Source organism: Mastomys coucha, unplaced genomic scaffold (genome assembly GCF_008632895.1).
Source record: "Mastomys coucha isolate ucsf_1 unplaced genomic scaffold, UCSF_Mcou_1 pScaffold22, whole genome shotgun sequence".
In the NCBI taxonomy this organism is placed as follows: Eukaryota; Metazoa; Chordata; class Mammalia; order Rodentia; family Muridae; genus Mastomys; species Mastomys coucha.
The window spans coordinates 242,575,911-242,599,486 of NW_022196905.1; the positions used below are offsets into that span (position 1 = coordinate 242,575,911).

Below are 23,576 nucleotides of genomic sequence, written 5' to 3' on the forward strand. Positions count from 1 at the left end.
CCACCACTGCCCTGCAAGGTTTTTGGCTTTTGTTTTTTTAAATGCTGTTTTTCAGAGAATCAATATTTCACAGCAGAACAAGCTCTTCAGTGAAGAAGGGAGTGAGAAGACTGGATGTAAAAGGGTAGAAGTAATGGAGAAAAGAAAAACAGGCCTGTGCTTATCAAGGGTAACTTGAGGTATGGCCTCTACCTGAGAGCTCTTGCTGTTCCCTAAGGAAGCAGGGTAACTTTACAAGGTTTTGATAAATAAGCAATCACCTAAGTAGGTTTCAGTTGAAAAGGACAGTGATTCTGGCTCAGCCAAAAATTAGCAGCATATATAGGATCCAACAGTGGGCATGTAGTTTGCCAACTTGAATGGGAAACTGGAGAAAGGAAAATGGGAGTGAAGAGCAGGCAATCCTGGAAGTCATCAAAGGATAAGCAGTAGATGGGCTTTCACGGTACACTAGAGTTGGAAACTCTAGGCCAGTGAGCTAAATCCCCACCAGGACCCCCAGCCCAGGGATGCACCATCCACAATGGGCTGGGCCCTTCCCCCACTGATCACTAATTGAGAAAATGCCTTACAGCTGGATCTCATGGAGGTCAAGTGAGGCTCCTTCCTCTCTGAGGACACACACTCTATAACTTGACCTGTTCCAAAAGGAGAAGATAGACAGCACCAGATGCAAATGCATATAGTAGCTTTCTTTTCTTGCAAGAATACCAGGGGGGAGGATGGTGCAAATATAGGGAATGCAAATCTCAACAGAGAATTTCACAATTCATAACAAAAGAAGGTAAAAATAAAGGCTGAATGATAGCACCGAAGCTTGTTAAAGACGAACCACCCAGTGTGGTGACACATGTCTATAACCCTAGTACTGGGGAGGCAAAGAGAGGAAGAGCTTGAATTCAAGGCCAGTCTGGTTTGCATGAGACAATGCCTGAAAAACAAAGAGGAGACTGGTCTGAGGTGGAGAGAAGGGGCTACCAGAGATGCTAGAGCCTGCCGCAGCCAATTCAGTTGCCGTCTGTGACTCAAGGAGAGTGTAGCAGCACAGAAACAGAAGCATTTCCAAAATTACTGGATGACAAATAGCACAAAGTCAGAAACTTAACAGGAACTCTTAAAGTCCTATAGTAAGGTTTAACAACAAGACCATACGATGGGCTGGGGCTATCACTCGCTTGACAGAGTGTGGTGCACAGTGGTGCTTCTAGCATCTCACAAATTGGGTGTGGTGGCAGAAACCTGTAATCCCAACACTGAATCTAAGACAGGGGAATAATGAGTTCAAAACCAGCCTGGATTACAAAAAGTGAGAGACTGTCTCAAAACAAAACTAAGGCTAGTGCTGTAACTCAGTGGTGACTAGCAAACACAGTGTTCTAGAGCCAAGCCCCAGATCTGTATATGTATGTCATACACATAATAAATCAATAAGCAAAACCAGAGAAGGTCATTCTAAGCTATACACTGAGTGCAAGGTCAGCCTGGGCTACATAACATGGTATTACAAACAAGCCCAACAGGATAGGACTTATTTCAAAATTACTCCAATTCTAATGTAGAAAGGTTTAACTATATTAATTATGATTGGAAGGTTGGTACCATAGAATGTCAAAAAACATCAAAATTAGGTTCATAAAATTTCGTCTAGCTGAGAACTTGAGTCCCTTCTCAGGCCATATATTATGAATAGACAATAAGAGGTCCAGAAGTGACTACACTCATCAGAGGATATGACCCTGTTTTGCCAAAGCATGAAGTAGTTGTGGCTCATTAGCATAAAGGGGAAATGTGGAAGAACAGGAGGGAGAAGTGAGAGACACTGCAAAACACCTAAAGCAAAGGGCTAGTAAGATGGCTTGGTGAGTAAAGGCACTGAGTTCGATTCCTAGGACCCTCAGACTAGAAGGGAAAAAGTAACTTCTGCAAGTTTTCTCTTACCTTCACATGTGCTCTGTGGCACTCCTGTGCCCATATACATAATAACTCAATACAGTGTAATGAATAAATAAGTAAAGCAGTTAACATAGTAGAAAGAGAGGAATCTGATCATAGAATATGAGAGTGCTAATATAACTTCATAATTAACCTTTAGAAGAGGAATCATGGCAAGGCAGTGGTGACTCGTGCCTTGAATTCCAACACTAGGGATATAGAGGTAGACCAATCTTTGTGAGTTCATGACCACCCAGATCTATAGAGCAAGTTCCAGAACAGCCAAAGCTACACAGAAAAAAAGAGGAGGAATCATTTCAATTAACAAAATGTCAACCATTTATTTGTTGTGTGAGAGCCTTAACTGAATAGCTTGAGAAACTATTTTCATATCTAAGGTGGACTTTGGCACTAGACAAAAATACTGAAATGCAATGTCCATACAGTATTTGTGGAAATAAAATGGTAAGTGGTGTTTACAGGCTGGCCTTTCTTCTTCTGATCTATGGTCTCTGACCATAAGGAAAAGTAAAGGCACATTACATTTGACCTCAGGGAGGGATTCTAATTTCCACACTGAAAATGCACTTGCTTTATAAATTTCTGTACTGTTTTGAAGAGTTTATATCACAAAAAAATTTAACTTAAACTATTTCTGTTTCATCATTCCCTGTCTCACAAGAGTTAAGGAGAATTTTTAACATATTGTATCTTGTAAGAAATTCTACTTTTAAGAGTCTAAACAAAGGACTGAATCTCCTCCAGTCACAGGGCTGCACAGCTGGGGCCTTTGATCAGCTTGTGGTATTTTTGAGCAAGGTCTACAGCCCTTCGTCCTTTCTGAAAGGGGAAAGACCACAAAATTGAATTCCAATGATTTCCCATTTTTTTAACTCCATGGAAAAGATAATTTACTTCTTCTTTGGTAAAGTTTTTACGAATTCTTCTTTTTTCTGTAATGAATGAATTATAGAATATATTAATACTTGCTGAAATAAGAAATCTTAAGACTCAATAAATGTGTAACTTATTCTAGGGATATAAACCACAGAATGAGACAATTTGATGCTAGGAACACTGTATCAATAGAAATTTACTTCAGTTTAAAAGACTATTGTTAGGTGCTACTACTGTGACTGCTTTAGTATTATAACTTAGTCCACTCAAATAATACTGACACATATCAATTGAAAAGCAAGTTTATAAACACTAGATTTTAATGCAGAATTGCTGTGAGGACGGCTAGCAAACAGCTTACTGATCTTACAGATACAGTCGTCTCAAAGGCTCCATAACCTCACAGAGAATACCAACATTTCTTGTTTTGAATACCAGTTTTCATTGTTTTTAAGAATAAGAATTTTTTGACGTTCACACATACTGTCTGTAAGGCTGCTCAGCTTATCAAAATGTAAGAACAGGTCACATAATGGTAAAAGAAGTTTGTAGGTTCTCTTTTTCCTTTCTTTTTCTTTCTTTTTTTTTTTTAGAAGATTTATTTATTATATGTAAGTACACTGTAGCTGTCTTCAGACCATTACGGGTGGTTATGAGCCACCATGTGGTTGCTGGGATTTGAACTTATGACCTTCTGAAGAGCAGTTGGTGCTCTTACCCGCTGAGCCATCTCACCAGCCCTCCTTTTCTTTTTTTTGAGATGGGCTTTTCCCATGTAGCGGGGGGTTGCCTCAAACTCACTATGTAGTCCATGCTGGCCTGGAACTGGGGACCTTCTTTCCTTAGCCTCTGGAATGCTGGTATTTAAGGGCTGTGCCTCCAAACCCGGAAGTTTTTTACTATCTGGTTTTTGATGAAGAGTTTCTATAATAGAAAGAATACACAAGCAGTTATTTCAATTATCTTCTGATGATTATTACTAGGAAATAGTTTTATTATTACTGTGTATATGTGATACATATGACACACTCCTGCCACAGGCATGCATGCTGAGGTTGAAGCAACCTGTGGAGTCAGTGTTTTCTTCAGTTCCATATGGGTTCTGAGGATCAAACACAGGTAATTAGGCTTAGTTGCAAGTGCTTCTACTGCTGGGCTCTCTCTCCAGGCCCAGGAAACAGGTTTCCTCCAGGTCTGTAGTTCATTAGTAATTCGTATGGCATTGTAGGCAGATGCTAGGGAGAGGTGCTCTTGCATTTCTGCTTGAATTTCTACTTTAGAAGGATGGATGTTGAAGGAATTGTATAAAATTTCACCATTACAAGACAACACTGCTGGCTATTTGTCCAGCCCGATAAGGTAAGTTCGAATGCTTAAAACAAAAGAGAATACCTTCCCAGTAGAAGCTGAGAAGTCAGTGTTATTATTTCATGTAAGGACTTAAAATACAAACCCCGCAGGGGAGAGGCTTCTGAGCAGTTGGGTCACCACTGTATTCCCCAGGCTCAGATTAGCATTTCAACGATAGTAGGCAATCACCAATATTTATTAAGAGAGGTTATTATTGATAAAACTGCCTCAAAACTACTTATTTTGAGGAATGCAGGAAAACTGTGGCTACCCAAGGTTCTTTGGAGCTTCACTGATAAATGACTTGATCTTCTTGTAATCAGAACTGGGTAGGTTATAACTTTGAGAATGTGAAGGCCTGAAACTTGTTATAAGGCCCCCCATTTTCACTAAGGCTGCCATCTCCCTGACTTACAAATTCTACAGTAGACGACTGGGTAGCTTTGAAGACGACTCTGCACTTCAAGGCTTCATACCATGGCGTTTGAATGTAATTTTAAAACATTTATTATTATTATTATTATTATTATTATATTATTTTTATTATCATTATGCTTGTAGAAAGTCTCCCTTTAGAGTGTCGCTCTCTCACCTGTGCTCAAGCTTGTGCATCTCCTGCCCTAGCTTCCCTAGTGCAGCAGGGTTAGAGGCTTGAGTCACACCTCCAGCCTCAGCGCTGTTCTTAGTTCAAGTGTTACAGAAGAAAATGAGCAACAAGGCTTGATTTAAAAGATGTTAAAAGTAAAATTCATACTTCCTCAAAACACTCTTCTAAATTTAACAAAGCAGGCCAAATATCAACTGCTTATTTTTAGTTAACCAAATCTAACCTATAAAAATTAGTATTTGGTATCGAAGCTGAATGCTATGTAATAAGATTTAGGGCCATTCTGTATAATTAGTGCATAACCATAATTATGCCCATTTTCATGAGGCCCACTGATTATTTTCAATGTAAATTAATAATAGACTAATTTTTAGTTGTTATATATTTGCTTTGAAGACATGTTACTGGGCGAAAAAATCTATTAATTTGATGTCAGGTCCTTGCCAAGAACAATTTTCTTTTTCTTTTGGTTTTTCAATACTAAGTTTCTTTGTGTAATAGCCTTGGCTGTCCTGAAACTCACTTTGTAGTCCAGGCTGGCCTTGAACTCACAGAGATTTGCCAGCCTCTGCCTCCTAAGTGCTGAGGTGTAAGGGATGCACCACCATGCCTAGCTAAGAACAAATTTCTAAGTGCAACACACTGTATGGGACAAAATTCCCATTGTGTAATAGATACTACAGAAATAATACTTGGAAATGTTACTTGGAAAAATATGTGTTTCATGCCAGAAATAGTGTTCCATATCTGTTATCCCAGAACTTGGGAGACTGAAATATGTAACATTTAAAAAAGTAGCATTGTTTTACACTATACTATGGTTTTCAGAACAGCTTATATATTTTAAAAGTATTTATATACCCAAAAGAAATGTAGACAATTAAATTGGGAGGGGAATTTGTAAGAAAACAACAAAGAGTAAGACTGAATGCTTTGCTTGACATTTGTAACTCCTGTATCAAGTTACCACAATGAGAGCCAAGATTTTAAGCTCTACTAAATATAAAACAAACAAACAAACAAAAGCACTTTATATATCTATGTTCATTTAAGAAAATATTAGTAGTGATGTATTATTTTGAAATATACAGTTAATACTTTTGGAGTTATTTAAAATTTATACTGAGAAAAATGTATGTATTTTCAGTATTGCCGTTGATAAGCATTTACATAAGACTGTTAAATTGATTTTTGTTTTGTATCAAACAACTTTTATAATACTCATTTTTATTGTTATAACATTTCATAAATTTTAAAGAATATGACAAAAAAGATATTGTAGGTATTGAAGGGGGGTCTCTGGGAGGAGTTGGGGTACAAAAGGAAAACAAGAATGTGATTTAATTCTATTTACTTAAAATATGTTTTTAAATGTTAACAAATTCAGATAAATTGAAATCATGTAACTTTTCTCATTATAATGCAATAAAACTTAAAAAAGTGGCATTGTACTTAATTTTAACTTACATAAATAACTTTTTTTATTTTTATTTTTTGAGACAGGGTTTCTCTGTGTAGTCCTGGCTGTCCTGGAACTCACTCTGTAGACCAGGCAGGCTGGCCTTGAACTCAGAAATCCACCTGCCTCTGCCTCCCAAGTGCTGGGATTAAAGGCGTACGCCACCACCACCTGGCCATAAATAACTTTTTACTCATTTTATGTTCTTTTCTTTTGAGACAGGATCTTGCTATATGCCTTGGCTAGCCTGGAACTTGCTATGTAGACCATGCTGGTCCTAAACTTCAGCAATCATTATTAAGCTTTTACCTCCTTGGGAGCTGGGTTTAAGGGGAAACACCACCACACTTGGTTCTACATGACAAATGTTTTAAAAAGACTTATTTGTATATATATATATTTGTGCATACATATGCACAAATCAGGTGCATGTATATGTATGTGTATGTGTATGTATATGTATATGCATATGTATATGTATATGTATATGTATATATATGTGTGAGCCTATACAAGTTTATCTCCATCACATGAGTGCAGGTGCCTTCAGAGGCTGAGGACATCAGATTCTCTGGAACTTGAGTTACAGTTGGTCATGAGCTATCTCACATGTATGCTGGGAAACCTAGGTCCTATGCAAGATCAGTAAGACTCTTATCTGCTGAGCTACTTCTCCAACTCCATGAAGAGCTCTTCATGTAGAAAAAGACTCAAGATGTGTAAAGTAAATTTTAAGTAGCTTTCACGATTTGTCAGTGAAAATAATCAGATAAATATTAAGATAAAAATGCTTGCTAGATGTACCAAGTCTAAAAGTCTGTTGTTAACAACAGAATAGTCCCATTAATATTCCTAATTTCTAGATGACAATAACAAGTAATGGACCCCATTGCTATATTCTTAATCTGAAGGTATTAGCTTACTAGGACTAGAAGAATATAATAATGCTCTTGAAATCTTTTTGATAAACTGGAATAGTGAAAAGCCAGAAAATTAACCTTATGGTTAAATTAAGATTATATAATCAATCAATCAATCAGTCAATTAGTATGTATGGAAACCAGAGGTCAATGTTGGGTTTCTTCCTATTATTGCTTGTCACCTTGATTTTTTTCAGACAGGTTCTCTTGCTAAACCTGACATTCACCCACTGATAGGAGTCTATTGCTTGCCAGATTTGGGGCCTGTCTCTGCCCTCCCAGCACTAGAATGACAGATGTGCCAGCATGTCCAGTTTATGTGGGTGCTAGAGATCCAAATCAGGTGCTCATGCTTGTATAGCACATTACATGCTGACTCATATCCCCACTCCTTAAAATTTCTATAAGCTGCCAGGTGGGGGTGGCAAAGGCCTTTAATCCCAGCACTTAGGAAGCAGAGGCTGGCAGATCTCTATGAGTTTGAGGCCAGCCTGATCTACAAAGTTAGTTCCAGAACAGCCAAGGCTACACAGAGAGAAACCCTGTCTGAAAAAGCAAAATAAAACAAATATTTCTAAAAACTAACTTATTAAGATTTTTATTTTTAAACAGAAAATTAAGATTTATTCCATTTGACTCTTCAGTTTTTATCATTTAAAATACTATAGTTATACCAGTAGAAAGATGCATTCTGTAATGTCTCTCTGAAGTACTTGTACAAAGAATAACTTGCTTGAAACTTGAACCAGAGGATATAGCAAGTGTTTCTAGATGTGCTGCATTTGAATCAAAGTTCTGTGATTTACTAGCTGATTAACATAATTAAAGGAAATAACAGCTATAAAACAACTTACATATAGCAGATATTTAATAAATATCAGGGCTAGAGAGATAGCTCAGCTGTTAAAAACACCAGAGGGTTAGGGTTCAAACCCAGCACACACATGGCAGCTTGTATCTGTCGACAACTCCAGTTCCAGGGGATCTAATGTCCTCTTTTGGCCTCCATAGGCATTGCTTGCACATGTAGCTCAGAAATAAAAAAAGGAAGGAAGAAATGGAGGGAGGGAGGGAGGGAAGGAAGGAAGATAGATCAGTTTCCTAGAGCTCCTTCCCCAGGTGGCAGTCAGCAAGTAAACAAACACCATGAAGGGGAAGAGGGTGTCTCTTTTCAGAAGGTATAATCTCATATAAGTCAAGGACTATCATTTTAAGTAGTTAACTCAGTTGCTCTCTTCTTTTTAGGAATATGTAAAATTTAAGCTTATTTAAAAATTAGATATATTTACTTAGTTCTTCAGAGGCAGTAAATTCTTTATGAAGTTGTCTTCTACAGGGAGTCAGCAAAATTTCTGAAAAATATAGAAAACATTTAGTATACTTAAAATAGTAATTTAAGTAGTTACATATCAATTCTGTTAGTTAATACTTATTACTCTCTTCTAGTAGGACTCCTTAGTGAACTATAAATAATTTTGTATATTTATTATATTTCTTATTGTATACGACTTTTGGTCTACATATATACATTTGTGCCTGGTGGCTGTAGAAGCCTGAAGAGGACTTTCCTGGAACAACTGAAATTAGAAACTGAAATTAGAAACTGAAACTGAAATTAGAGATGGTTGTGAGCCACATGTAGGTGCTAGAACCGAACCTGGGTGGTCATTTGCAAGAGCAGCATGTGTTTTTAACTGCTGAGCCATCACCCTAGCCCCATTTCTCTGGTTGGTTGGTTGGTTGGTTGCTTTTTTTTGTTTTTCAAGACAGGGCTTTTCAATGTAGCCCTGGCTGTCCAAGAGCTAGCTAGCTATGTAAACCAGGCTGGCCTGCCTGCCTTTGCCTCCTGAGTGCAGAGATAAGGCACATGCCACAACACCCAAAGGCTGAGAATATAGGTGTGTGCTACCATGCTAAGTTTAGGAAGAATTTTTAAGCAACTACAGAGCTAAATCCACGTTAGACATCTTTTTTACTGGTTATTTAGAGATAGATTTTTCCTTTCAACATTACTTTATACCCTAGTCAACAAACTTAATATTTTAGATGATAGTTGAGAATGTATAGCTATAATTACAGTTAAAGTTGCTGAATGAATTACTTTTTGAACAGATAAATGTTTTCCTTAGTTCATTTTTATATTTGTCTTCAGCTTCCATAATGACTTTATGATGATCACATTGGTATGCACAGGAGTGCAAAAGCTTGCTAAAATTTCGGCTGTTGAGGAATTTTCTTAATACTATGCAACCTAAAAGAAAACAAATTAAGTAAATGTACAGATGTTACAAAAGTATATACTAATAACTGTGAAATCAGATAACTTCTATGATGATAAACTAAATTAGGAATTTATAAGTATTTCAAGAAACCCAACCCATCCCAAAGAGTAAAGAAAATACAAAGACGTGTTGGGGCAGAGATGTGAATAGTTATGGCCACACGGAAAAGAAGCCTCCAACCCACTGTGGTGTCACATGCACACAACCTTAAGGACTTAGAAGGCCAGGCAGGGAGGCAGGAGGTTTGCAAGTTCAAGGCTAGCTTAGGCAGTTTTGTGAAACCTGTATCAAAAAAAAAAAAAAAAATTAAAGGGCTACTCCAAGTCAGCGTACAGTGGTCATCTAGTGTGTGCAAAGGCCTAGGTTCAACTCCCAGTACTGAAAAAGAAAAGGTAAGAGATAACTAAGGACTATCTCAGTTGGTAGAATATTTGCCTAACATGCATAAAACCCTGGATTAAATCTCTAGCATAGCATAAAATTGTACACACATTGTAATCCCAGCATTTAGGAAGTTCTTGCTATCCTGGCTTACACAGAGAACTGGAGGCCAGTCTGGACTATATAAGATTTTGTCTCCAATAAACAGAGAAGAGAAAGAAACAAAGTATCTACACTGGTTTGGTTGTGAGCCATTAAGGGATGGTACCTAAAGAAGACTTGTGGTTTAACTGAAAGACCCTCCATAGTCTGAGTGCTTGAATACTTGGTCCCTAGCTGGCAGTACTCTTTGAGAATGTTCAGGAATGGGCTTTGAGAATGTAAAGACTGGTGCCATTTCCAGTGTATTCTCTCTGCTTCCTTCCTGTGGATCAAGATGTGGGCTCTTAGCTCATGCTCTGGAACTCTCCCTCTCTAAGTTGCCTTGATGTCGTTTTATCATAGCAACAAAAAAGTAATACAGACATGACTTTTATGCTCAGTCTTTTTTTCTGTTTGCTTTAAACATCATTATTTTTTTTCTCGAGACAGGGTTTCTCTGTGTAGCCCTGGCTGTCCTGGAACTTACTATGTAGACCAGGCTGGCCTCAATCTCAGAAATCCACCTGCCTCTGCCTCCCAAGTGCTGGCATTATAGGCGTGCACCACCACTGCCCAGCTTTGCTTTAAAACATTTTTATGGAACATTTTAAACACCTAAAAGTAAAGTCCAGAGAACAACAAACATCTGTGCATACTTTACCCAGTTTCATAATTATTAAATCACAGGAAGTCAAATTTTATTGACATCTCTCCCATTCTAGTATATCCATGAGGACAATGGAATTTGCATTAAAATATCATGTCATTATACATCTCTAACATAAGGATACTGCTTTTTAAATATATAAAACTACCACCTAAGAAAATAATACTTACTATAATCTAAATACAGTGCCTGTCTTGGTTAGGATTTCTATTGCTGTGAAAAGACACCATGACCACAGCAACTATTATAAAGGAAAACATTTAACTGGAACTGGTTTATGGGTTCAAAGGTTTAATCCATTATTGTCATGGCAGGAAGCATGGCAGCACATAGGCAGACACAGTGCTGGAGAAGCAGCTAAGAGTCCAACATTTGGATCAGCAGGCAGTAGTGTGATAGTTTGAATAGGAATGGTGCCCCATAGACTCATGTGTTGGAATGCTTGGTCCATAGGGAGTGACACTAGTAGGAGGTGTGGCTTTGTTGGAGTAGGTATAGCCTTGTTGTAGAAGTGTGTTACTATGAGAGTGGGCTTTGAGGTCTACTATGATTAAGCTATACCCAGTGTCATGTGATACACAATCTTCATCTGCTGACTGCTGATCAAGTTGTAGAACTCTCAGCTCCTTCTTTAGCACCATGCCTGCCCTCATGTTTCCATGAAACCATGAAAATAATGCACTAAGCCTCTGAAACTGTAAGCCAGCCCCAATTAAATATTTTCCTTTGTAAGAGCTGCTGTGATCATGGTGTCTCTTCACAGCAATAGAAACCCTAAGACAAGCAGGAAGAGGGAGAGAGGGAGAAAGACACTCTGGATTTAGCATTTGAAATCCCAAAGCCCACCCCCAATGACACACTTCCTCCAACAAGGCCACATCTACTCCAACAAAGTCATACTTCTTTTTTTTTTATTTCCACGTGTAAGAGTTTTAATTGAGAGGGAAAGAAGGGGCAGTAGCGGAGAGAGAGGAGGGAGAGAGAGAGAGAGCAAAGTCATACTTCTTAATGCTACTCTTTAAGCAAAGAAATATATGAGCCTACTGGGGGTTAATCTTATTCAACTCACCACAGTGCTCAAAGTTCCCTGTCATATCAATTTTTTTCCCCTTTGGAAAGAGAGGATTTTGCTTAATATCGCTGGCTAACCTTGAACTTGAAACAATGCTCATCCCTTAGCCTCTTGAGTATGGAGAATACAGCCATGCATTATTGACCTTAGCTCAAAAAACAAACCCTCTCATTTTCTCACTTCTACCTTTCTCTCCCTCTTTGTTCTTATCTTTTTTCTTTTCTCTTTTCTTTTCTTTTCTTTTGTTGTTCCAAAATTTTGGTTCTTTGAATCATGATCCAAACAAGACCCACCATTACATTTGGTTGATATCATTTTTGTTTGTTTGTTACTGGGATTAAACTCAGAGCCTTACACACTGAGTACATACGCTACCACTAAACTACAATCTGGTGTTTGAGTTAACTGAAAGCTGTTATTTGCTCTTCCTGCCCTGCTTGCCATTTACTTGTGAAAAAAGTGGTTTGTGCCATGGCTTCTCAAAGGATTTGCTAGTTATGTCCATTAAAGATGTCTTTATAGAGCCAGATGTAGTGATCTTTGCCTATAATCTCAACACTCAGGAGACTTTAGTATGAAGATTATGAATTCTGGGCCAGTTTGGGATATTTAATGAGACCCTGTCTCTAGACAGACAGACAGAGTAAGCAAGTATTTGAAGGCCAGTGTGAGACATTTTTTAAAAATGTTCTTATGTACTCTGATAATGAGTCATCAAACTCAGCTTCAAGTGCTTTGCTAAAATTCCTCATACATAGTACTTTGTACTTCTCATTGTATCATATAAAAGGGCAGGGAAGTATTGTTTGTATGCACACATGTTTATGTAGGTAAACATGCACAGGTATATGTATATATGTATGTGGAAGTGAGAGGTCAACTTCAACTGTATTTCCTGAGGAGCCATCCAACCACTAGTCATTCATTCATTTGTTTGTTTATTTGGAAGAAATGTCTGGGGAAAATTACAAGTATATGCCAACTTGAGACCCATCCCATGGGCAAGCACCAATCCCTGACACTATTAATGATACTCTGTTATGCTTGCAGACAGGAGTCAAACATGCTGTCCTCTGAGAGGCTCCAGCCAGAAGCTGACTCTGACAGATGCAGACACCCACTGCTAAACATTGGATGGAGCTTGGGGACTCTTATGAAAGAACTGGAGGAAGGATTGTAGCCTCAAAGTATAGGAACTCCATAGAAAGAAAGACCAACAGAGTCAACTAACCTAGACCCTTGGGCTCTCAGAGTCTGAATTATCAGCCACAAACCATAATAGGCTAGACCTAGGCCTCCCTACACATAAGTAACAAATGTGAAGCTTGGTCTTCATGTGGGTCCCAAACAACTGAAGCAGGGGCTATCCCCAAAAGCTGTTGCCTGTATGTGGGATATGTTCTTCTAGCTGGGCTACCTTGTCTGGCCTCAGTGGGAGAGGAAGCACCTAGCTTTACAGCGACTTGAAGTGCCAGGGTAGGGGAATACCCAGAGGGGGCTCCAGCTTCTCAGAGGAGAAGGGGATGGGGGTGAGAGAAGGATTGTGAGAGGGTATGACTGGGAGGGGGGCAGTGAATGGCAAGTAAAGTGAATAAGTAAAAAATAAAATTCAATTAAATAACACCACCACCAAGTATGTGTCAGCTTTTTATATGGCTGCTGAGATGGAAATCAGTTCTGTAAGCTTGCTAGGCAAGTACTTTACTAATTTAGCTATCTCCCCAGTCTTCTCTCTCTCTCTCTCTCTCTCTCTCTCTCTCTCTCTCTCTCTCTCTCTTTCTCTCTCTCTCTCTATCTCTCTCTCTCTCTCTCTCTCTCTCTCTCTCTCTCTCTCTCTCTCTCTCTCTCTCTCTCTCTCTCTCTCTCTCTCTCTCTCCATCCTTGTCTCTTATACTCAGATAGACCAGTGAGCCAAGTATGTCAGACATAGTGTACATTTATTGGGGATGACACATGTGGTTTGAGTGAGAATGCCCCACTATAGGTTCATATGTTTGGAAGCCTGGTCTCCAATTAGTGGAGCTGTTTGGGAAGGATTAGGAGGGTGTGTCATTGGCTGCGGGATTTTGAGGTTTCATAAGCTCAAGCCCGGCACAGTCTTTTGTTTTTGCCCCTCTTTGTCTCTGTCTCTGTATGTCTGACTCTTTCTTTCTGCCTTCTTCCTGTGGATAAGGATGTAAAGTTCTCAGCTATTGCTTCAGCACCATGCTTGCAGGCTGCCACGCTTCCTGCCATGATGATCATGGACAAGTCCTCAATTAAATCCTTTCTTTCACTTGTGGTTTCTGACTGCGCCTGGAGTTGATCCTGTGCCACAGTGCTCCATACCCAAATACTGTTGGGAGAAAGCTGGTCTCCCAGGAGTGCTGACACACCTGTGAGCACAGGTAAGACCACCACTTCTGGTCAAATTCCTGGCCCAAGAGGGACCCACCCAGAGCCATCAGGACACAGGAATCAAGGAACAGCCAGGGACGGGATCATTCTAGTTTCTGTCTGCACCCTGGAGCTGGAGCTGACCCTGTGCTATAGCTCTCTATACCCAAATTCCTCACAGAGATAACTAGTCTCCCAGGACTACTAACACACGGGCTTGCAGGAAGTACAAGCCACAGTCAGAGACAGCAAGACCAGCTAACACCAGAGATAACCAGATGGCAAGAAGCCAGGGCAAGAACATAAGCAACAGAAACCAAGGCTACTTGGAATCATCAGAAAACAGTTCTCCCACCACAGCGAGTCCTGGATACCCCAACATTCCAGAAAAGCAAGACTGATTTAAAATCACATCTTATGATGATGATGATAGAGGACTTTAAGAAGGGCATAAATAACTCCCTTAAAGAAATACAGGAGAATACAGGTAAATAGGTAGAAGCCCTTAAAGAGGAAACACAAAAATCCCTTAAAGAATTACAGGAAAAGGCTGGAGAGATGGCTCAGCAGTTAAGAGCACCGTGTGCTCTTCCAAAGGTCGTGAGTTCAAATCCCAGCAACCACATGATGGCTCATAACCATCTGCAATGAGATCTGATGCCCTCTTCTGTGGTGTCTGAAGACAGCTACAGTGTACTTATGTATAATTAATAAATAAATCTTAAAAAAAAAAAGAATTACAGGAAAACACAACCAAATAGGTGAAGGAATTGAACAACACCATCCAGGATCTAAAAATGGAAATAAAACAATAAAGGAATCACAAAGGGGGACAACCCTGGAGATAGAAAACCTAGGAAAAAAATCGGGAGTCATTGGTGCAAGCATCACCAATGGAATATAAGAGATAGAAGAGAGAATCTCAGGGGCAGAAGATACCATAGAAAACATTGACACAACACTCAAAGAAAATGCAAAATGCAAAAAACTTCTAACCCAAAACATCCAGGAAATCCAGGATGCAATGAGAAGACCAAACCTAAAGATAATAAGTATAGAAGAGAGTGAAGATTCCCAACTTAAAGGGCCAGTAAATATCTTCAACAAAATTATAGAAGAAAACTCCCCTAACCTAAAGAAAGAGATGCTCATAAACATACAAGAGGGCCTACAGAACTCCAAATAGACTGGACCAGAAAAGAATTTCCTCCCATCACATAATAGTCAAAACACCAAATGCACAAAACAAAGAAAAAAATTTAAAAGCAGTAAGGGAAAAAGGTCAAGTAACATATAAAGGCAGGCCTATCAGAATTACACCAGACTTCTCACCAGAGACTATGAAAGCTAGAAGATCCTGGGCAGATGTTATTCAAATCCTAAGAGAACACAAATGCCAGCCCAGGATACTATACCCAGCAAAACTCTCAACTACCATAGCTGGAGAAACCAAGATATTCCATGACAAAAACAAATTTACACAATATCTTTCCACAAATCCAGTACTACAAGGGATAACAGATTTGGAAAATGCCAACACAAGTAGGGAAACTACACCCTAGAAAAAGCAAGAAAGTAATCTTCTTTCAACAAACCCAAAAGAAGATAGCCACACAAACATGAAATCAACATAAAAAATAACAGGAAGTAACAATCACTTTTCCTTAATATCTCCTAACGTCAATGGACTCAATTCCCCAATAAAAAGACATAGACTAACAGACTGGATATGTAAACAGGACCCAGCATTTTACTGCATATAGGAAATACACCTCAGTGTCAAAGACAGACACTACCTCAGAGTAAAGGGCTGGAAAACAATTTTCTAAGCAAATGGAAACAAGCTGGAGTAGCCATTCTAGAATCAAATAAAATCAACTTTCAACCAAAAGTTATCAAAAAGGATAAGGAAGGACACTTCATACTCATCAAAGGAAAAATATACCAAGAACTCTCAATTCTGAACATCTATGCTCCAAATGCAAGGGCACCCATATTCATAAAAGAAACTTTACTAAAGTTAAAAGCACACATTGCACCACACACAATAAAAGTGGGAGAATGCAACACCCCATCCTCATCAATGGACAGATCATGGAAACACAAACTAAACAGAGAGACATTGAAAGTAACAGAAGTTATGGACCAAATGGATTCAATAGATATCTACAGAACATTTCATCCTGAAACAAAAGAATATATCTTCTTCTCATCAACTCGTGGTACTTTCTTCAAAATTGACCATATAATTGGTCATGAAACAGGCCTCAACAGATACAAGAAGACTGAAATAATCCCATGCATCCTATCAGATCACCACGGACTAAGGCAACAAGAACAATGGAAAGCTCGCATACACACAGAAGCTGAACAACACCCTACTCAATGATAACTTGGTCAAGAAAGAAATAAAGAAAGAAATTAAACACTTCTTAGAATTTAATGAAAATGAAGGTACAACATACCCAAACTTATGGGACACAATGAAAGCAGTCTTAAGAGGAAAACTCATAGCTCTGAGTGCCTCCAAAAAGAAACTGGAGAGAGTATATACAAGTAATTTGATAGCACACCTGAAAGTTCTAAAACAAAGAGAAGCAAATACACCCCAGAGAAGTAGGCGGCAGGAAATAATCAAACTCAGGGTTGAAATCAACCAAGTAGAAACAAAAAGGACTATACAAAGAATCAACCAAACCAGGAGCTGGTTCTTTGAGAAAATCAACAAGATAGATGAACCCTTAGCCAGACTAACCAGGGGGCACAGAGACAGTATCTAAATTAACAAAATTAGAAATGAAAAGGGAGATATAACAACAGAAACTGTGGAAATTAAAAAAAAAAATCAGATCCTACTACAAAAGCTTATATTCAACAAAACTGGAAAAATCTGGATGAAATGGATAATTTTCTAGACAGATACCAGGTATCAAAGTTAAATCAGGATCAGATAAACCATCTAAACAGTCCTATAACCCCTAAAGAAATAGAAGCAGTCATTAAAAGTCTCCCAACCAAAAAAAGCCCAGGACCAGATGGTTGTAGTGCAGAATTCTATTAGGACCTTCAAAGAAGACCTAATACCAATACTCTTCAAACTATTCCACAAAACAGAAACAGAAGGAACACTACCCAATTCATTCTATGAAGCCACAGTTACATTGTGTATTCTCCCTTGGAGATGGAATGGTTTCTTCAGGAACTTGTCACAATTTCCTTTCATAGAAGACTTCATAAGAGATTTTTTTCAGGGGCTGGAGAGATGGCTCAGAGGTTAGAGCACTGACTGCTCTTCCAAATGTCCTGAGTTCAATTCCCAACAACCACATGGTGGCTCACAACCATCCATAATGAGATCTAACACCCTCTTCTGGAGTGTCTGAAGACAGCTACAGTGTACTTACATATAATAAGTAAATTTTAAAAAAAGATTTGCGGGGCAGTGGTGGCACATGCCTTTAATCCCAGCATTTGGGAGGCAGAGGCAGGCAGATTTCTGAGTTCAAGGCCAGCCTGGTCTACAGAGTGAGTTCCAGGACAGCCAGGGCTACACAGAGAAACCCTGTCTTGAAAAAACAAAAAATATATATTTTTTCTACTTCTATCATGTTTAATATTCCAAATAGATTTTAAAAACTGGTTGAGTACATATTACTTTTAGCTTCAGAAGACATCATGTATATTTAAGAGGCATTTAACTATTATAAATTATTTTGATGACTTAAAAATGTCAATATTGAGTTGTATATTTTAAAATAAATTGTATCAGCTTAGTAAAAAATAAATTAAAAAAATAAATCCTTTCTTTCATAAGAGTTACCTTGTTCATGGTGTTTCTTCTCAGCAAATACAACAGCAACTGAGACAACACAACTTCTTAATTTTGTAATAAAGCTAGATATTATCACACTCATTTCCTTTTCCACATTGATATTTTATGTGGTCCTTACTTTTTAATCACAAAAATGTCTAAAACCTAGCTTCATAAGAATATATTATCCAGAGCTGGGTGGTTTTAATCTCAACACTTGGGAGGCAGAGGCAGACAGATCTCTGAGTTCAAGGCTAGCCTGGTCTACAGAAAGTATTCCAGGACAGCCAGTGTTATGCAGATAAACCATATCTCAAACAAAAACAAAAACAAAAACAAAAAACCAACCAAACAAAAAAAACCAAAAATCAAACCCAAAACCAAAACAACAACAAAAGAATATGTTATCAGGCAAGGCACAATGTTATACACCATAGTCCTGGCTTCTTAGGAGGTGGAGCTAAGCCAGGAGGATCACTTAAGCCCATAAATTCCCAGGCCAGCCTAGGTGTTATATAAATACTTCATCTTTCAAAAACAAAACCCAAAATTTTATAAAGTGTCATTTATATGACGAATGTGGTACAATATAATGCTTCAGTGTTGAAACTGTGATCTACTTTGAGTTAGAAGTATGGTGTACCATATACTACTACCACCAACATCAAAATAACAAGAAGTAACAATCATTGGTCATTAATATCTCTCAACATCAATGGACTCAATTCCCCAGTAAAAACACACAGACTAACAGAATGGATGCATAAACAGAATCCATTATTCTGCTGTATACAAGACACACATCTCAGCAACAAAGATAGGCATTATCTCAGAATAAAGAGTTGGAAAAAGGTTTTCCAAGCAAATAGACCTAAGAAACAAGCTAGAGTAATCATTCTAATATGTAATAAAATAGACTTTCAACTAAAAGTAATCAAAAGAGATGGTAAAGGACATTTCATACACATAACAGGAAAAATCCACCAAGAGGACATCTCAATTCTGAGCATCTAGGCCCCAAATGCAAAGGCACCCACATTTGTAAAAGAAACATTATTAAAGCTTAAATTACACATCGAACCCTACACATTAATAATGGGAGACTTCAATAACTCACTCTTACCAATCAACAGGTCACTGAGACAGAAACTAAACAGAAATAATGAAACTAACAGAGGTTATGGTTCAAATGGACCTAACAAACATCTATAGAACATTTCATCCCAAAATAAATGAATAAACCTCAGCATCTCATGGACCATTCTCCAAAACTGACCATATAATAAGTCACAAAAGCAAGCCTCAACAGATACAAGAAGATTGAAATAATCCCATGCATTTTATCAGATCACTATGGATTAAAGTAGGACTTCAACAACAACAGAAACAACAGAAAGTCTACACGCTCATGGAAACTGAACAACTTTCTACTCAATGATCACTGCGTCAGGAAAGAAATAAAGAAAGAAATTAAAGACTTTCTAGAATTCAAAGAAAATGAGGGCACAATATACCCAAACTTATGGGACACTATAAAAGCAATGCTAAAAGAAAAGTTCATAGCACTAAGTGCCCTCATAAGGGAACTCAAGAGTTCTCACACTAATCAATTAAAAGTACACTTGAAGGCCCTATGGAAAAAAAAAAAAGAATCAAACATATGATTCCAGGAGGAATAGAAAGTAGGAAATAATCAAACTCAGGGCTGAAATCAATCAATTGAAACAAAGATAACAGGGCTGGCAAGATGGCTCAGTGGGTAAGAGCACTGACTGCTCTTCTGAATGTCCTGAGTTCAGATCCCAGCAACCACATGGTGGCTCACAACCATCCATAATGAGATCTGACACCCTCTTCTGGTGTATCTGAAGACAACTACAGTGAATTATGCTGGAGCGAGCGGGGCTGTCCTGAGTTCAATTCCCAGCAGCCATATGATGGTTCACGGCCATCTGTACAGCTACAGTATATTCATGCAAATAAAATAAATAAATCTTAAAAAAAAAAAGAAACAAAGATAACAAAACCAAGAGCTGGGTCTTTTGAGAAAATCAACAAGATTGACAAACCCTTAGCCAAACTAACTAAAAGGGACAGAGACAGTGCCCAAATGAATAAAATCAGAGATGAAAAGGGAGATATAACAATGGACACTGAGGAGATAAAAAGAATCATTAGAGCCGGGCGGTGGTGGCGCACGCCTTTAATCCCAGCACTTGGGAGGCAGAGGCAGGCGGATTTCTGAGTTCGAGGCCAGCCTGGTCTACAGAGCGAGTTCCAGGACAGCCAAGGCTACACAGAGAAACCCTGTCTCGAAAAAAAAAAAAAAAAAAAACCAAAAAAAAAAAAAGAATCATTAGGTCTTACTCTACAAAAAAGGAAAATCTAAATGAAATGGATAATTTTCTAGACAGATACCAATTACCAAAGCTAAATCAAGATCAGGTGAACAGTCTTATAACCCCCAAGGAAATAGAACTAGTCATTAAAACTCTCCCAATCAAACATACACACACACACACACACACACACACACAACTGTGTCAGGTGGATTTAGCACAGAATTCTACCAGATTTTCAAAGAAGAGCTAGTGCTAATACTCCTCAAACTAGGTACATAAAACACACAAACACTCAACAAAGAAAGAGAATTTCAGAACAATTTCCCTTATAAAAACTGATGCAAAAATACTCAATAAAATACCAGCAAATCGAATCCAAGATATCAAAGACATCATCCATCATGATCAAGTAGGTTTCACCCCAGGGATGCAGGGGTAGTTCAATATATGAAAATCCATCAACATAATCCAATATATAAACAAACTGAAAGAAAAAAACCACATGATCATCTTATTAGATGCTAAAAAAGCCTTTAATAAAATCCAACACCCCTTCAAGTTCAAATTCTTGGAGAGATCAGGGATTCAAGGTGCATACCTAAACACAATAATGGCAATGTTCATCAAATTAAATAGAGAGAAACTTAAAGCAATTCCATTAAAATCAGAGACAAGTCAAGGCTGTCCACTTTTTCCCCTATGTCTTTTATATAGTATTTGAAGTTCTACTCAGAGCAATTAAGTCAAGAAAGGGAGGTCAAGGGCAAACAAATTGAAAAGGAAAAAGTCAAAGTATTGCTATTCTTAGATGATGTGATAGAATACGCAAGTGACCCCAAAAATTCTACCAGAGAACTCCTACAGCTGATAAACACTTTCAACAAGTTGGCTGCATAGAAAATTAACTAAAAAAAATAGTAGTGCTCCTCTATACAAGTGATAAATGGGCTGAGAAAGAAGTTAGGGAGATAGTATCCTTCACAATAGCCAAAAATAATACATATCTTGGTGTAACTCTAACCAACCAAGCAAAAGACCTCTATGACAAGAACTTCAAGTCTCTGAAGAAAGAAATTGAGGAAGATATCAGAAGATGGAAAATCTCCCATGCTCACGGTTTGGTAGGATTAACGTAGTGAAAACAGCCATCTTATTGAAAACAATTCAATGCAATCCCCATCAAAATTCTAACACAACTCTTTACAGATCTTGAAAGAGCAATTCTCCACTTCACATGGAAAAACAAAAAACCCAGGATTGCTGAAACAATCCTGAAAAATAAAAGAACTTCTGGAGGAGCCACTATCCATGACTTCAAACTGTACTACAGAGCAATAGTGATTAAAAACTACATGGCAATGGTATAGAAACAGACAGGTTGTTTAGTGGAATCAAATTGAATACCCAGAAATAAACTTATATACCTATGGACACTTGATTATTGGCAAAGAAGCCCAAACCATACAATAGAAAAGGGAGAACATCTTCAACAAATGGTACTAGTCTAACTAGATGTCTGCATGTAGAAGAATGCAAATAGATTCATACTTACCACCCTGCATAAAACTCAAATCCAAATGGATCAAAGACCTCAACATAAAACCAGATACATTAAATCTAATAGAACAGAAAGTGGGGAATAGGCTTGAATTTGTCAGTACAGAAGGCAACTTCCTGAACAGAACACCAATGGCTCAGGCACGAAGGTCAACAATTAATAAATGGGACCTCATGAAACTGAAAAGCATCTGTAAGGCAATGGACACTATTAATGGGACAAAACAACAGCATACAGATTGGGAAAATATCTTCACTAACCCTACATCCAATAAAGGGCTAATATCCAAAATATACAAAGACCTTAAGAAGTTAGACACCAACGAAGCAAATAACCCAATTAAAAAATGGGGTGTGCTGGGCAGTGGTGGCACACGCCTTTAATCCCAGTACTTAGGAGGCAGAGGCAGGCATATTTCTGAGTTAGAGGCCAACCTGGTGAGAGTTCCAGGTACAGAGTGAGTTCCAGGACAGCCAGGGCTACACAGAAAAGCCCTGTCTTGAAAAACCAAAAAAAAAAAAAAAAAAAAAAAGCGGGGGGGTACAGAACTAAACAGAGAATTCTCAACAGAGAAATCTCAAATGGCCAAGAAGCACTTAGAGAAATGTTTAATGTCCTTAGTCATCAGGGAAATGTGAATCAAAATGACTCTGAGATTCCATTTTACACCCATCATAATGGCTAAGAACAAAACCTCAAGGGACAGCTCATGCTGGTGAGGTTGTGGAGCAAGTAGAACACTCCTCCATTGCTGGTGGAAGTGTGAACTGTACAACCACTCTGGTAATCAATTTGGTGGTTTCTCCATAAATTTGAAATAGTTCTACCTCAAGACCCAGCTATATCACTCCTGGGTATATATCCAAAAAATGCTCCACCATCCCACAAGGACATTTACTCAACTATGTTCATAGCAGCCTTATTCATAATAGCCAGAAACTGGAAACAACCCAGATGTCCTTCAACTGAAGAATGGACAAAGAAAATGTGGCTCATTTACACAGGAATACTACTCAGCTATTAAAAACAAGGCTATCATGAATTCCGCAGGCAAATGAATAGAACTAGAAAATATCATCCTGAGTGAGGTAACCTAGACCCAAAAGGACATGTATGGCATGTACTCACTAATAAGTAGATATTAGCCATAAAGTTTAGGGTAACTACACTATAATCAATAGACTCAATGAAGCCAAATAACAAGGGGGGGGGGTCTAAGGAAAGATGGTTGAATCTTTCTCAGAAGAGGAAACAAAATAGATATTGGAGGTCAATGGAAGAAGGGAACTGGGTAGGATAGTGGATGGGAAGGGGATCAGGGCAGTGGAGATCAGATGTAGGGAGAGCAGGGGAGAAACAAGGGAAATCAGAGGTGGGGGGCGGGGAAGCAATCTCTAGAACCTGCTAAAGACCTGGAAAGACCTCTAGACCAGAGGGTATAGAGGAATGACTCTAGCTAGGACTCCTAGCAGTGGGGGATATGGATCTGAAAGTGGTCATTTCCTCTAGCCAGGCAGGACTCCCGGTGGAGGGATAAAGACAGTAAACTATCTACAAGACCTTCAACCTAAAATGTGTCCTGCCTACAAGAAGTACAGGGACAAAGAGCAGAGACATTAGGAATGGTCAACTAATGACTGCCCCAAATTGAGACTGATCCCATAGGCAAGAACCGATTCCTGACACTATTAATGATTTTCTGCTATGCTTGCAGACAGGAGCCTAGCATAACTGTTATCTGAGAGGCACCACCCAGCAGCCAATTGAAAGAGATGCAGAGA

The 23,576-nt window shown here is 38.5% G+C and overlaps 1 protein-coding gene across 9 annotated transcripts in view; it reads right to left on the bottom strand.

Annotated features, from left to right (window-relative positions):
- Nucleotides 1–2,247: 2,247 nt before the first annotated feature.
- The window catches only part of Terb1 (telomere repeat binding bouquet formation protein 1), a 62,491-nt gene continuing 41,162 nt past the window's right edge, over nucleotides 2,248–23,576 (bottom strand). For 6 of the 9 annotated variants that reach the window (XM_031341105.1, XM_031341108.1, XM_031341104.1 and 3 more), the window contains 4 exons: nucleotides 9,267–9,416; nucleotides 8,455–8,517; nucleotides 3,631–3,753; nucleotides 2,248–2,885 (listed from right to left, as the gene is read on the bottom strand). In XM_031341105.1, the coding sequence (XP_031196965.1) occupies nucleotides 2,698–2,885; nucleotides 3,631–3,753; nucleotides 8,455–8,517; nucleotides 9,267–9,416 (524 nt within the window). In that variant the 3' untranslated portion in view covers nucleotides 2,248–2,697. Of the gene's footprint in view, nucleotides 2,886–3,547; nucleotides 3,754–8,454; nucleotides 8,518–9,242; nucleotides 9,417–23,576 lie in introns of those variants that run through there. The other 3 variants (XM_031341107.1, XR_004110252.1, XR_004110251.1) reach the window with 3 other exon arrangements.